The sequence below is a fragment of the Arachis ipaensis genome, chromosome B10 (assembly GCF_059453495.1).
Source record: "Arachis ipaensis isolate K30076 ecotype BB chromosome B10, ASM5945349v1, whole genome shotgun sequence".
Classification (NCBI taxonomy): Eukaryota; Viridiplantae; Streptophyta; class Magnoliopsida; order Fabales; family Fabaceae; genus Arachis; species Arachis ipaensis.
The window spans coordinates 115,403,514-115,417,017 of NC_142435.1; the positions used below are offsets into that span (position 1 = coordinate 115,403,514).

General features: G+C 41.3%; 1 protein-coding gene and 1 non-coding gene across 2 annotated transcripts; one reads left to right on the forward strand and one right to left on the reverse strand.

Moving 5' to 3' along the window:
* Positions 1–2,277: 2,277 nt before the first annotated feature.
* On the reverse strand, positions 2,278–3,383 carry LOC148581397 (uncharacterized). Its single transcript, XM_088492366.1, has 3 exons — positions 2,631–3,383; positions 2,391–2,525; positions 2,278–2,298 (listed from the first exon to the last, which is right to left on the reverse strand). Exons 1-3 carry the CDS (start codon positions 3,381–3,383, stop codon positions 2,278–2,280), a joined length of 909 nt encoding a protein of 302 aa, XP_088348492.1.
* Positions 3,384–13,068: 9,685 nt separating this feature from the next.
* On the forward strand, positions 13,069–13,176 carry LOC148581398 (small nucleolar RNA R71). Its single transcript, XR_015896447.1, has one exon. It is a non-coding gene; the product is annotated as a small nucleolar RNA R71 (small nucleolar RNA).
* The last annotated feature ends 328 nt before the right edge of the window (positions 13,177–13,504 follow it).

Consider the following 13,504-nt stretch of genomic DNA (forward strand, 5'->3'; position numbering starts at 1 on the left):
GACAGGCAGAAGCCGCCAATAAAGTTATATTAGCTGAGCTAAAATGGAGATTACAAGATGCAAAGGGAGCCTGGGCTGAAGAGCTCCCTCAAGTCCTATGGGCATATCGGACAATTCCATACTCCACCACAAAGGAATCACCTTTCCGATTAGCCTATGGAATGGAGGCAATGATCGCAGTGGATGTCGAAGAAGAATCACCCAGAGTAATCCACTACAGTGAAGAGGCAAACTCTCAACTTTAAAAGGAAGAACTCGACCTACTTCCAGAAATCCGAGAAAGAGCTCGGATCAAGGAAGAGGCGTTAAAATGTCGAATGGCCTCAAGATACAACCGAAAGGTAGTACAGCGAGGTTTTACTGAGAACAACCTCGTCCTAATCCGAAATGATATCGGAACAAATCGACCTAGAGAAGGAAAGCTGGCAGCAAACTAGAAAGGACCCTACCGAGTCATAGTAGTACTCGGAAAGGGCTACTACAGGCTGACCAAACTCGAAGGGCGAGAGCTTCCAAGGTCATGGCACGCCTACAACTTAAGAAGGTATTACAGTTAGGAGGTAATAAGGATCTTAGGATGAGGTGCACTCTTTTTCCTGAAAAAGGTTTTTTAACGAGGCACCGAGCCAAGATCCATCAACTACCTGACTTAGAGGGATAAAACGCCCACATGTATATATTTGCATATTCTTTATTTTGAATAAAGTTTTTTAGATTTTCTACAAACCCTCTTATCAAGACGCATTAATCTGAAACGCAAAAATTCATCGCCCGATTACAAAGCTACAGATCGGCAGAAAGTGAAAATCAAATTCACTACTCGATCACGATAAAGACCAACGAAGATGAAAACCAAATTCATCAAAGGGTCGACCAAACGAGGATCAAACTCAATTTCTACAAAATCGGCAAAGATGAAAAGCGGCAAAAACAGAATAATGCAAGAAGTTATCAAAAGTAATCCATAGGAAAGGACCTGACGAGGTGTTAATAAAAATGGGTTGCTAAAAATAACTTAAAAATGGACCGACGTAAAGAAGTCGGACCAGTCGACAACAAAAACCAAAGTTATAAAAAGTAAATCCCTAGAAAGAGGCCTGGCCAGCCCTAAAAAAGAGGATTACTAGAAATAACTTAGAAGGGACCGAAATGATGAAGTCGGCCTAATAAAATCATAAAGTTATAAAAGTAATCCATAAAAGAGACCTAACAAGGGTCCAAATAAAATGGATTACTAAGAAATAACTTAGAAGGGACCGACATAATGAAGTCAACCCAACAAAATCACAAAGTTATAAAAGTAATCCATAAAAGAGACCTGACAAGGGTCCAAATAAAATGGATTACTAAGAAATAACTTAGAAGGGACCGACATGATGAAGTCGACCCAACAAAATCACAAAGTTATAAAAGTAATCCATAAAAGAGACCTGACAAGGGTCCAAATAAAATGGATTACTAAGAAATAACTTAGAAGGGACCGACATGATGAAGTCAACCCAACAAAATCACAAAGTTATAAAAGTAATCCATAAAAGAGACCTGACAAGGGTCCAAATAAAATGGATTACTAAGAAATAACTTAGAAGGGACTGACATGATGAAGTCGGCCCAACAAAACCACAAAGTTATAAAAGTAATCCATAAAAGAGACCTGACAATGGTCTAAATAAAATGGATTACTAAGAAATAACTTAGAAGGGACCGACATGATGAAGTCGGCCCAACAAAATCACAAAGTTATAAAAAGTAATCCATAAAAAGAGATCTGACAAAGGTCCAAATAAAATGGATTACTAGAAATAACTTAGAAGGGATTGGCATGAGGAAGTCAGCCCAAACAAACCTACAAAGTTATAAAAAGTAATCCAGAAAGAAGACCTAAATAAAATGGATTACTAGAAATAACTTCAGACAAACCGAGATGAAGAAGTCGGACCAAAGCTACAGAAGTATAAGAAGTAAACCTCAAAGGATTACTAAAAATAATTCAAAGACATCAATCGACAGAAGATATGTGCCACAAGTATTAAAGTACAAAGGCAATCAAAGAAAGTCGGAAAACAAGATTCCAACACCCTGAAGAGTGCTAAAGCAAGCAATCGACAAGCATATCGCAAAAAAACAAGATTACTATGATAAATAGACTCAAGAGGCCGCTTGAAGCCGACCCCAAGAGCTTGAGAAACTACTTTGTTTTTTCAAAATAAGGTTGCTAAAGGAAAAGCAACTAAAGTATCCAAAGTCGGGCAAACCACCAATTACAGAAATAAAAGTTTAAAAAGCCCACAGACCAGGCTATACATAATATGTCAGAGAAAATTATAAAGGATCCAAAGACTTCCAGTAGCAGCATCTCAGGGTGAAGGAGGACAAGTCTGAAGCAGTACCGCATCTACCGTCTCATCATCCCGGTTCAGGATCTGGACGTCAGGATCGGACTGCGGCTGACCGACTTCAGCTGCTGGAGTTGAGAAAGGCGGCGCAACAGAGGCTTTGGCAGATGGTACAAGAGGAGGGTCAACCTCATCATCATCATCATCAGGGTCATCAGGGACAATCTTACCATCTCTTACAATGTTGTCCAAGCTAAAAAGGGTTAGGTCAAGCTCGGGCGTAAGAACTCGAACCTGATTCTTCAAATTCTCGTAAGTAGCATTCACACTGCCTATGAGATGACCCTGGAGTTCAGCATAATCAGCCCGAGATAATTCTAAATTCTTCCTAAGGTCCATCATCTCCCTATAAGTCAAGACATAGCTCTCCTTATGCTTCAACGCCATATCCTCGGCCAACTTTGCAGAAGCCACAGCAGCAATAGCCCGAGTCTTCTTACCCTCCAACTCTTTTTCCAGCTTCGCCACCTTCACCTCAAGCTCCTCCTTCAAACCCTTAATCCGGTCGAACTCTGATTTGGCCTCTTTCATAAAAGCTTTGGTTGCATGAATGGGAAGATCTTGAGCAGTCCGATATAAAGCTGCTCCCATATGAGCCATCTTAATACTACTTCGAGTGATGAAATCCAAATGGCGAAAAAGGGAGACATCGTCAGTAGAAATAATACCGTAAGGAGCAATTTGTTGATCAACAAAACCAACAGCATCGAAGTCAGGAGTATCCAGATTAAAGGGTTCCACAGTCCTTTGTCTTTTGGGAAGAGGGCCCGCAGAGGGAGAAGAGGTAGCAGTAGAAGTCTGGGGGGGATCAACTAAACGGACCTGAGGCATAGGAATCATCTTCCTCGGCCCAGCAGTATTCAAAACAGGCTTCTTGGGAGGAACCTGGGAAGATCCTTCCCCAGCAACTTTACCCGAAATGTGTTGCGCTGCTGTAGCTTTTCTCGCCTTCTTAAAGGCCTTCATAGATTCGTTGTTTTCAATCATATATGAAAATACACAAGAAACCAAGTTATAAACTGGAAGGAAAAGGAATGAGCTCAACAAAATAAACAAGTACGACAAATATAAAGGAAGTCGTACCCCTACCCAGTTCAGCTCGGAGAAGTAAAGGATTTCCTAAAAATTTCTTAGTATCAAGATGGGGAGGCTGCCCCCAGTTCTCTTCCAACATAGTTACAAAAGCTTGCTCAATTTCATCCAACATCTCCCAAGTGTACCTAGACACCACTACATTCATTTGCCATTCTAAAGGAAAGCTGGGCTTGCCATTCTCATCCAAAAGGAAAGGTCGAGCTCCTTCAACAGCTCGGACCTTAAAAAAGTAATTCTTAAAATCTCTAAAAGACACATCATACATAGAAAAAACTTTGTGTCCTTGGGCAGACCTGAAAGAAATCCAAGAAGCTTTCTTTTTGATAGTCCCAAGTTTGGTCAACACAAAGAGATAAAGGAAGAGAGTTTGAGAAGGTTTTACATCAAATTCTTGACAAGCAATTGAAAGATCTTGATAAAGCCCCATGAGTTCGGATGAAGCTGGGATGGAGCTACGTTACACGACCACAACAGGTCGGTCTCAAAGGGGGTGAAAGGAAGGGTGATGTTCATTTGGCTGAAAAAGAAGTCGTACATATAAAAGAAGGGGCGCTCCCCTGGGTCAGAACAGGGAAGCAAACCCTTTCATCAGAATAAGGTACTACCAATTCATAGTTGTTCTCCTGATCTCTAGTACTACAGATTTGATGATGTTTTCTAAGCTCCGCACAGAATTCAGAATTGACTACAGAAACACACGTCAGGACGAAGGAGTCCAGCCAGTCGGACATAACCTCAGGAACCTTGGAAGACGTCTCGACAATATTTTTGTGAGAAGACATGGTCAACTAGTCCTACAACAAGAAAAAGAAGATGGATTACTAACCAAAACAGCTCGGGCAAAAAAGAAATCAGCTCAGACAAAACATGACTCAAGCATACAAACAGTAAAAGGAAAATCCCAAGACATACACTAAGGTCCAGGGGCATCCTTTGGAGGCAGGGATAGAGTAAAGGACTCAGAAAAAAGTCTACAAGGCTACATCCCAACAAAACTCTCAGCAAAGAAAAATAATTCCCTTCCAAACAAGCAACGACATGAGAAGAAAATCAAAGCAAGCCATCAAGAAAATTGTTATCTTCTACAAATTTATCAGCAAAGAAAACTACCAACATGACGAAAGTCATCAAAGGAGCAATCTTATTTAGAATCAAGCAGATTCATAAGCCTCAGTAACGACATGCAGTTCATATCAAAGGACACAAACTGGAAACAATAAACGGCACGCAAAAACCCTAAATGCAGAAGGATCATTCAAAATCAAAGACACTCCCAGAGCACACATTACAGTAATAAGCAGATGCACGACAAACACAAAAAAGATTCAAGCTTTTTAACACAAAACCAAGTAAGATCAAAACTTTTCAAAAATGCGGGAGGAAAGAAGAAGAAAAGAGGACCAACCTGTAAAAGTAAGAAAGGCGATGAAGACGGACGGTGATCCCACACCAACAACCACTCCAAGGAAGGCACGAAGACATGAAAACTTGGGGGCCAGAGAATGAAGAAGCACGAACGAAACAGAAGAATAAAAGAGAAAGAAGTTACAGCGAGCAAAGAGAAAGAAGAAACAGAAAGGAGAAAGTTTTGGTGTAATTCAAAATGAAATGAGAAAGCGGGAGGCAAAGGAAACGGAACATTAAAAGAATTAATGGGGCATTAAAAACCATCATATGTTCCCAAGGTAAGGAACGCGCGTTTCCAAAAATTAAAGAAGAAGAAAGAAAAACGTTCTGCATTCAAAAGGAAACTCTACAAGGAAGAAATCGACGATGTCGAGATCGGCTTCTCCAGAGAAATTGAAGTCCTAAAACTAAGGACTCGACCTCAAAAGGAAGACCACACTCGAGCAGGGGCACTGTTCATACCCTAGGTCGAGATGTCCGACCCGTGATGATCAACGACAAGCCAACCCGACCTCTTCAGGTCAGGAACATCCGACCTCTTCTCCAAGAGCTCGGCCAAATCACCACAGAGGCCCAAGAAGGCCCAAATGAAGGAACACAGCCCAAATCTAAAGGCAGCCAAAGCCTAGAAAGATAAGGGTGGTTTCCTTAAAGATAAGATGACTTCACTCAAAGATAAGATAAGATAAGATAACTATCTTATCTCCAGAAAGGCCACTCTACACCATTATAAATACACTGGAGCACCCAGGTATAACTCAACTCTGATTCTACTAAAAACCTGCTTAATACCTTTGCTAACTTAAGCATCAGAGTCCCTTGCAGGTACCACCACCCTCTAGTGACAAAGGATCAGCAGCATCGGCAGTTCAACAAGTCGGACACGACAGCTTCGGCCACCGCCCACAAGTCGGACACGTCAGCGCCGATCAGCACAGAAGATCTCGTCCGAGATCGACCTACAGTTTCAGGTAATGGTATGCGAAATTGCTACTCAGGTTGGGAATTGTTGTTCGAAATTGATTCCTTGGCAATGGCACCAAAAACGGATGCACAGAACCATGGTCTAAACATATCTTCACAACTTCGCATAACTAACCAGCAAGTGCACTGGGTCGTCCAAGTAATACCTTACGTGAGTAAGGGTCGAATCCCACGGAGATTGTCGGTATGAAGCAAGCTATGGTCACCTTGTAAATCTCAGTCAGGCGGATATCAAATGGTTATGGAGTTTTCGAAAATAATAGAATAAAATAGGGATAGAAATACTTATGTAATTCATTGGTGAGAATTTCAGATAAGCGAATGGAGATGCTTTCGTTCCTCTGAACCTCTGCTTTCCTGCTATCTTCATCCAATCAGTCTTACTCCTTTCCATGACTGGCTTTATGTGATACATCACCACTGTCAATGGCTACTTTCGGTCATCTCTTTGGAAAATGATCCAATGCCCTGTCACTAGGGGTGGAAACAGGCCAGGCCAGGCCAGGCTTTGCTCTTAACAGGCCCGGCCTGTCATACAGTTGATTGGCCTGAGCCTGGCCTGTAGCCTGTTATAGGCTCTTTATAAAGTACTAGGCCTGGCCTGTTATTCAGCCTGGCCTGCCTGAAGCCTGTTAAAAGGCCTGCTAATTTTTTTTACAAAAATAAAAATATTATTTAAAAACAATTATTTTTTAATAAAAATAGTTATATGTAATATGTCATATATTTAATATTTGTAAAAAATTTTAAACTTTTAACATATTTAAAATATACAAAAATATTTATAATAAAATATAATAAATTTAAAATATCTCATAATTTTATTAATAATAAATAATTATTTATATATTTAATTATATTTTAACAGGCCCAGGCAGGCCTGACAGGCCTATAAGGCTAATTAGTGAGCCTGGGCCTGGCCTATTAATGTATTAAGGCTTTTAAAAGAGCCTGGGCCTGTACCTATTTTATAACAGGCCAGGCCAGGCCAGGCCAAACACAGGCCAGGCTGCAGGCCCCTGGCAGGCCGCCTGGCCTTTTTCCACCCCTACCTGTCACGGCACGGCTAATCGTCTGGAGGCATCACCCTTGTCAATGGCTTCATCTTATCCTCTCAGTGAAAATGGTCAACGCACCCTGTCACGGCACGGCTATTCATCTGTCGGTTCTCGATCATGCTGGAATAGGATTTACTATCCTTTTGCGCCTGTCACTAACGCCCTGCAATCGCGAGTTTGGAGCTCGTCACAGTCATTCATTCATTGAATCCTACTCGGAATACCACAGACAAGGTTTAGACCTTCCAGATTCTCTTGAATGCCGCCATCATTCTAGCTTACACCACGAAGATTCTGGTTAGGAGATCTAAGAGATACTCATTCAGTCAAAGGTAGAATGGAAGTGGTTGTCAGGCACGCGTTCATAGGGAATGATGATGATTGTCACGTTCATCACATTCAGATTGAAGTACGAATGAATATCTTAGAAGCGAAACAAGATGAATTGAATAGAAAACAGTAGTACTTTGCATTAATCTTTGAGGAACAGCAGAGCTCCACACCTTAATCTATGGAGTGTAGAAACTCTACCGTTAAAATTACATAAGTGAAAGTCCAGGCATGGCCGAGAAACCAGCCCTCAAACGTGATCTAAGATAGCATACAACTGATCAAAGATACCTAATACAATAGTAAAAGGTCCTATTTATAATAAACTAGCTACTAGGGTTTACAGAAGTAAGTAATTGATGCATAAATCCACTTCTGGGGCCCACTTGGTGTGTGCTTGGGCTGAGCTTTAACTTTCCACGTGCAGAGGCCATTTGTGGAGTTGAACGTCAGGTTTTGATCCATTTCTGGCGTTCAACTCTGGTTTTTGATCCCTTTCTGGCGCTGAACTCCAGAATTGGGCAGAGAGCTGGCGTTGAACGCCAGTTTACATCGTCTAAACTTGGGCAAAGTATAAACTATTATATATTGATGGAAAGCCCTGAATGTCTACTTTCCAACGCAATTGGAAGTGCGCCATTTCGAGTTCTGTAGCTCCAGAAAATCCACTTTGAGTGCAGGGAGGTCAGAATCCAACAGCATCAACAGTCCTTCTTCAACCTCTGAATCTGATTTTTGTTCAAGTCCCTCAATTTCAGCCAGAAAATACCTAAAATCATAGAAAAACACACAAACTCATAGTAAAGTCCAGAAATGTGAATTTAACATAAAAACTAATGAAAACATCCCTAAAAGTAACTAGATCCTACTAAAAATATACTAAAAACAATGTCAAAAAGCGTATAAATTATCCGCTCATCACAACACCAAACTTAAATTGTTGCTTGTCCCCAAGCAACTGAAAATCAAATAGGATAAAAAGAAGAGAATATACTATAAATTCCAAACTATCAATGAAACATAGCTTCAATCATATGAGCGGGACTTGTAGCTTTTTGCCTCTTGAATAGTTTTGGCATCTCACTTTATCCATTGAGGTTCAGAATGATTGGCATCTATAGGAACTCAGAGTTCAGATAGTGTTATTGATTCTCCTAGTTCAGTATGATGATTCTTGAACACAGCTTCTTTATGAGTCTTGGCCGTGGCCCTAAGCACTTTATTTTCCAGTATTACCACCGGATACATAAATGCCACAGACACATAATTGGGTGAACCTTTTCAGATTGTGACTCAGCTTTGCTAGAGTCCCCAATTAGAGTTGTCCAGGGTTCTTAAACACACTCTTTTTCTGCTTTGGACCTTGACCTTAACCGCTCAATCTCAAGTTTTCACTTGACACCTACACGCCACAAGCACATGGTTAGGGACAGCTTGGTTTAGCCGCTTAGGCCAGGATTTTATTCCTTTAGGCCCTCCTATCCACTGATGCTCAAAGCCTTGGGATCCTTTTTATTTACCCTTGCCTTTTGGTTTTAAGGGTTATTAGCTTTTTGCTCTTGCCTCTTGGTTTTAAGAGCTTTTGGCTTTTTCTGCTTGCTTTTTCTTTCTATATTTTTTTTTCGCCTATTATATTTTTTTTTCTGCAAGCTTTGTTCTTTGCTGCTTTTTCTTGCTTCAAGAATCATTTTTATGATTTTTCAGATTATCAAATAACATGTCTCCTAGTCATCATTCTTTCAAGAGCCAACATATTTAACATTCTTAAACAACAACTTCAAAAGACATATGCACTGTTTAAGCTTACATTCAGAAAACAAGAAGCATTGTCACCACATCAATATAATTAAACTAAGTTCAAGGATAAATTCGAAACTCATGTACTTCTTGTTCTTTTGAATTAAAACATTTTTTCATTTAAGAGAGGTGATGGATTCATAGGACATTCATAACTTTAAGACATAGTTACTAACTACTAATGATCATGTAATGAAGACACAAACATAGATAAGCACATAACATAGAAAACGAAAAACAGAAGAATTAAGAGCAAGGAATGAATCCACCTTAGTGATGGTGGCGTTTCCTTCTTGAGGAACCAATGATGTCCTTGAGCTCTTCTATGTCTCTTCCTTGTCTTTGTTGCTCCTCCCTCATTGCTTTTTGATCTTCTCTTATTTCATGGAGCATGATGGAGTGCTCTTGATGTTCCACCCTTAGTTGTCCCATATTGGAACTCAATTTTCCTAGGAAGGTGTTAATTTGCTCCCAATAGTTTTGTGGAGGAAAGTGCATTTGAGGCATCTCCGGGATCTCATGGTGATGAGCTTCATACGCCTCTTGAGCTCCATAAATGGGCTCTCTTGCTTGCTCCATCTTTTTCTTAGTGATGGGCTTGTCCTCTTTAATGAGGATATCTCCCTCTATGTCAATCCCAGCTGAATTGCATAGATGGCAAATGAGGTGAGGGAAGGCTAACCTTGCCATAGTGGAGGACTTGTCAGCCACCTTGTAGAGTTCTTGAGGTATAATCTCATGAACTTCCACCTCTTCTCCAATCATGATGCTATGGATCATGATGGCCCGGTCTATAGTAACTTCAGACCGGTTGCTAGTGGGAATGATTGAGCATTGAATGAACTCCAACCATCCTCTAGCTACAGGCTTGAGGTCCAATCTTCTTAGTTGAACCGGCTTGCCTTTGGAGTCAATCTTCCATTGAGCTCCTTCTACACATATGTCCATAAGGACTTGGTCCAACCTTTGATCAAAGTTGACTCTCCTTGTGTAGGGGCGTGCGTTCTTTTCCATGTTTGGCAAGTTGAACGCCAACCTCACATTTTCCGGACTAAAATCTAAGTATTTCCCTCGAACCATTGTAACATAGTTCTTTGGATCCGGGTTCTTACTTTGATCATGGTTCTTGGTGATCCATGAATTGGCATAGAACTCTTGAACCATTAGGATGCCGACTTGTTGGATGGGATTTGTTAGAACTTCCCAACCTCTTCTTTGAATTTCATGTCGGATCTCCGGATACTCATTTCTTTTGAGTTTGAAAGGGACCTCGGGGATCACCTTCTTCTTGGCCACAACATCATAGAAGTGGTCTTGATGGGCTTTGGAGATGAACCTTTCCATTTTCCATGACTCGGATGTGGAAGCTTTTATCTTCCCTTTCCCCTTTCTAGAGGATTCTCCGGTCTTAGGTGCCATCAATGGTAATGGAAAAACAAAAAGCTTATGCTTTTACCACACCAAACTTAGAATTTTGCTCGCCCTCGAGCAATAAAAGAAAGAATAGATGAAGAAGAAGAAGAAATGGAGGAGAGGGAGAGTGGGGAGTGTTTCGGCCAAGAAGGGTATAGAGGGTTGTGTTGTGTGAATTTGATGAAGAATGGAAGGCTTTATATAGGGAAGGGAGGGGGGAAGGTTTCGGCCATATGGGTGGGTTTGGGTGGGAAATTGGTTTTGAATTTTGAAGGTAGGTGGAGTTTATGAGGTAGGTTTATGGGGAAGAGTGGATGGATGTGAGTGGTGAAGAGGTGATGGGGAAGAGAGATTGAGGTGATTGGTGAAGGGTTTTTGGGGAAGAGTGTTTATGGGGTTGTGTGAAAGAGAGTGGTGAGAAGAAGTGAGTGGAGGTAGGTGTGGATCCTGTGGGGACCACAGATCCTGAGATGATCCTGTGGGGTCCACAGATCCTGAGATGATCCTGTGGGGTCCACAGATCTTGAGGTGTCAAGGCATTTACATCCATGTACCAATTTAGGCATGCAAAATGCCCTTGAACACAACTCTGGGCGTTCAGCGCCAGGTTGGTGCCCATTTTGGGCATTCAACGCCCATTTACTAGCCATTTCTGGCGTTGAACGCCAGAACCATGCTTGTTCTGGGCGTTCAGTGCCAGGATGCTGCCCATTTTGGGCGTTCAGCGCCAGAACCGTGCTCTGTTCTGGCGTTGAACGCCAGGCAGATGCTCCTCCAGGGTGTGATTTTTCTTCTGCTGTTTTTGATTCCGTTTTCAATTTTTATATTTATTTTGTGACTCCACATGATCATGAACCTACAAAGACATATAACTAAGAAAAATATAGTTAGATAAATAAAAATTGGGTTGCGTCCCAACAAGCGCTTCTTTAATGTCAATAGCTTGACAGTGGGCTCTCATGGAGCCTCACAGATGTTCAGAGCATTGTTGAAACTCTCCAACACCAAACTTAGAGTTTGATTGTGGGGGCTTGGGTTGACTCTGTTTTGAGAGAAGCTTTTCATGCTTCCTCTCCATGGTTGCAGAGGGAGATCCTTGAGTTTTAAACACAAGGGAGTTCTCATTCCATTGAAGGACTAGTTCACCTCTGTCAACATCAATCACAGCTCTTGCTGTGGCTAGGAAAGGTCTTCCTAGGATGATGGATTCATCCTCTTCCTTTCCAGTATCCAGGACTATGAAATCAGCAGGGATGTAAAGGCCTTCAACCTTTACTAACACGTCCTCTACTTGTCCATATGCCTGTTTTCTTGAATTGTCTGCCATCTCTAATGAGATTTTAGCAGCTTGCACCCCATAGATTCCCAGTTTCTCTATTACAGAGAGGGGGCATGAGGTTTATCCCTGAACCAAGGTCACACAGAGCCTTAAAGATCATGGTGCCTATAGTACAAGGTATTATGAACTTTCCAGGATCCTGTCTCTTCTGAGGCAATGTCAGTTGATCCAGATCACTTAGTTCATCGATGAACAAGGGAGGTTCAACTTCCCAAGTATCAATGCCAAATAATTTGGCATTCATCTTCATGATTGCACCAAGAAACTTGGCAGTTTGCTCTTCTGTAACATCCTCATTCTCTTCAGAAGAGGAATATTCATCAGAGCTCATGAAAGGCATAAGGAGGTTCAATGGAATCTCTATGGTCTCTAGATGAGCCTCAGAGTCCTTTGGTTCCTCAGAGGGAAGCTCCTTATTGGTCACTGGACGTCCCAGGAAGTCTTCCTCCTTGGGATTCACGTTCTCCTCTCCCTCATTGGGTTCGGCCATTTTGCTTATGTCAATGGCCTTGCACTCTCCTTTTGGATTCTCTTCTGTATTGCTTGGGAGAGTACTGGGAGGGATTTCAGTGATCCTTTTACTTAGCTGGCCCACTTGTGCTTCCAAATTTCTAATGGAAGACCTTGTTTCATTCATGAAACTCACAGTAGCCTTGGACAGATCAGAGACTAAGTTTGCCAAATTAGAAGTATTTTATTCAGAGTTCTCTGTCTGTTGCTGAGTGGATGATGGAAAAGGTTTATTATTGTTAAACCTGTTTCTTCCACCATTATTAAAGCCTTGTTGAGGCTTTTGATCCTTCTATGAGAAATTTGGATGATTTCTCCATGATGAGTTATAGGTGTTTCCATAAGGTTCACCTAAGTAATTCACCTCTGCTATTGCAGGGTTCTCAGGATCATAAGCTTCTTCTTCATAAGAAGCCTCTTGAGTACTGTTGGATGCAGCTTGCATTCCATTCAGACTCTGGGAAATCATATTGACTTGCTGAGTCAATATTTTATTCTGAGCCAATATGGCATTCAGAGTATCAACTTCAAGAACTCCCTTCTTCATAGGCGTCCCATTATTCACAGGATTCCTTTCAGAAGTGTACATGAACTGGTTATTAGCAACCATGTCAATGAGTTCTTGAGCTTCTGCAGGCGTTTTCTTTAGGTGAATGGATCCACCTGTAGAAGTATCCAATGACATCTTTGATAGCTCAGATAAACCATCATAGAATATATCCAGGATGGTCCATTCTGAAAGCATGTCAGAAGGACACTTTTTGGTCAACTGTTTGTATCTTTCTCAAGCTTCATAGAGGGATTCACCATCTTTTTGTTTGAAGGTTTGAACATCCACTCTAAGCTTGCTCATCTTTTGAGGAGGAAAGAACTTGGCTAAGAAAGCCGTGACCAGCTTATCCCAAGAGTTCAGGCTATCTCTGGGTTGAGAGTCCAACCAGATTCTAGCTCTGTCTCTTACAGCAAATGGGAAAAGCATGAGCCTGTAGACTTCAGGATCTACTCCATTAGTCTTAACAGTATCACAGATCTACAAGAATTCAGTTAAGAACTGAAAAGGATCTTCAGATGGAAGTCCATGAAACTTGCAGTTCTACTGCATCAGAGAAACTAATTGAGGTTTCAGCTCAAAGTTGTTTGCTCCAATGGCAGGAATGGAGATGCTTCTTCCATGT

Coding starts and splice junctions, on each gene's coding strand:
- LOC148581397 (XM_088492366.1), bottom strand. CDS start 3,383: ATGATTGAAAACAACGAATCTATGAAGGCCTTTAAGAAGGCGAGAAAA. Junction 2,526..2,630: donor ACGAGAATTTGAAGAATCAG/GTTCGAGTTCTT, acceptor GATGATGATGAG/GTTGACCCTCCTCTTGTACC. Junction 2,299..2,390: donor ATGATGAGACGGTAGATGCG/GTACTGCTTCAG, acceptor TATTATGTATAG/CCTGGTCTGTGGGCTTTTTA.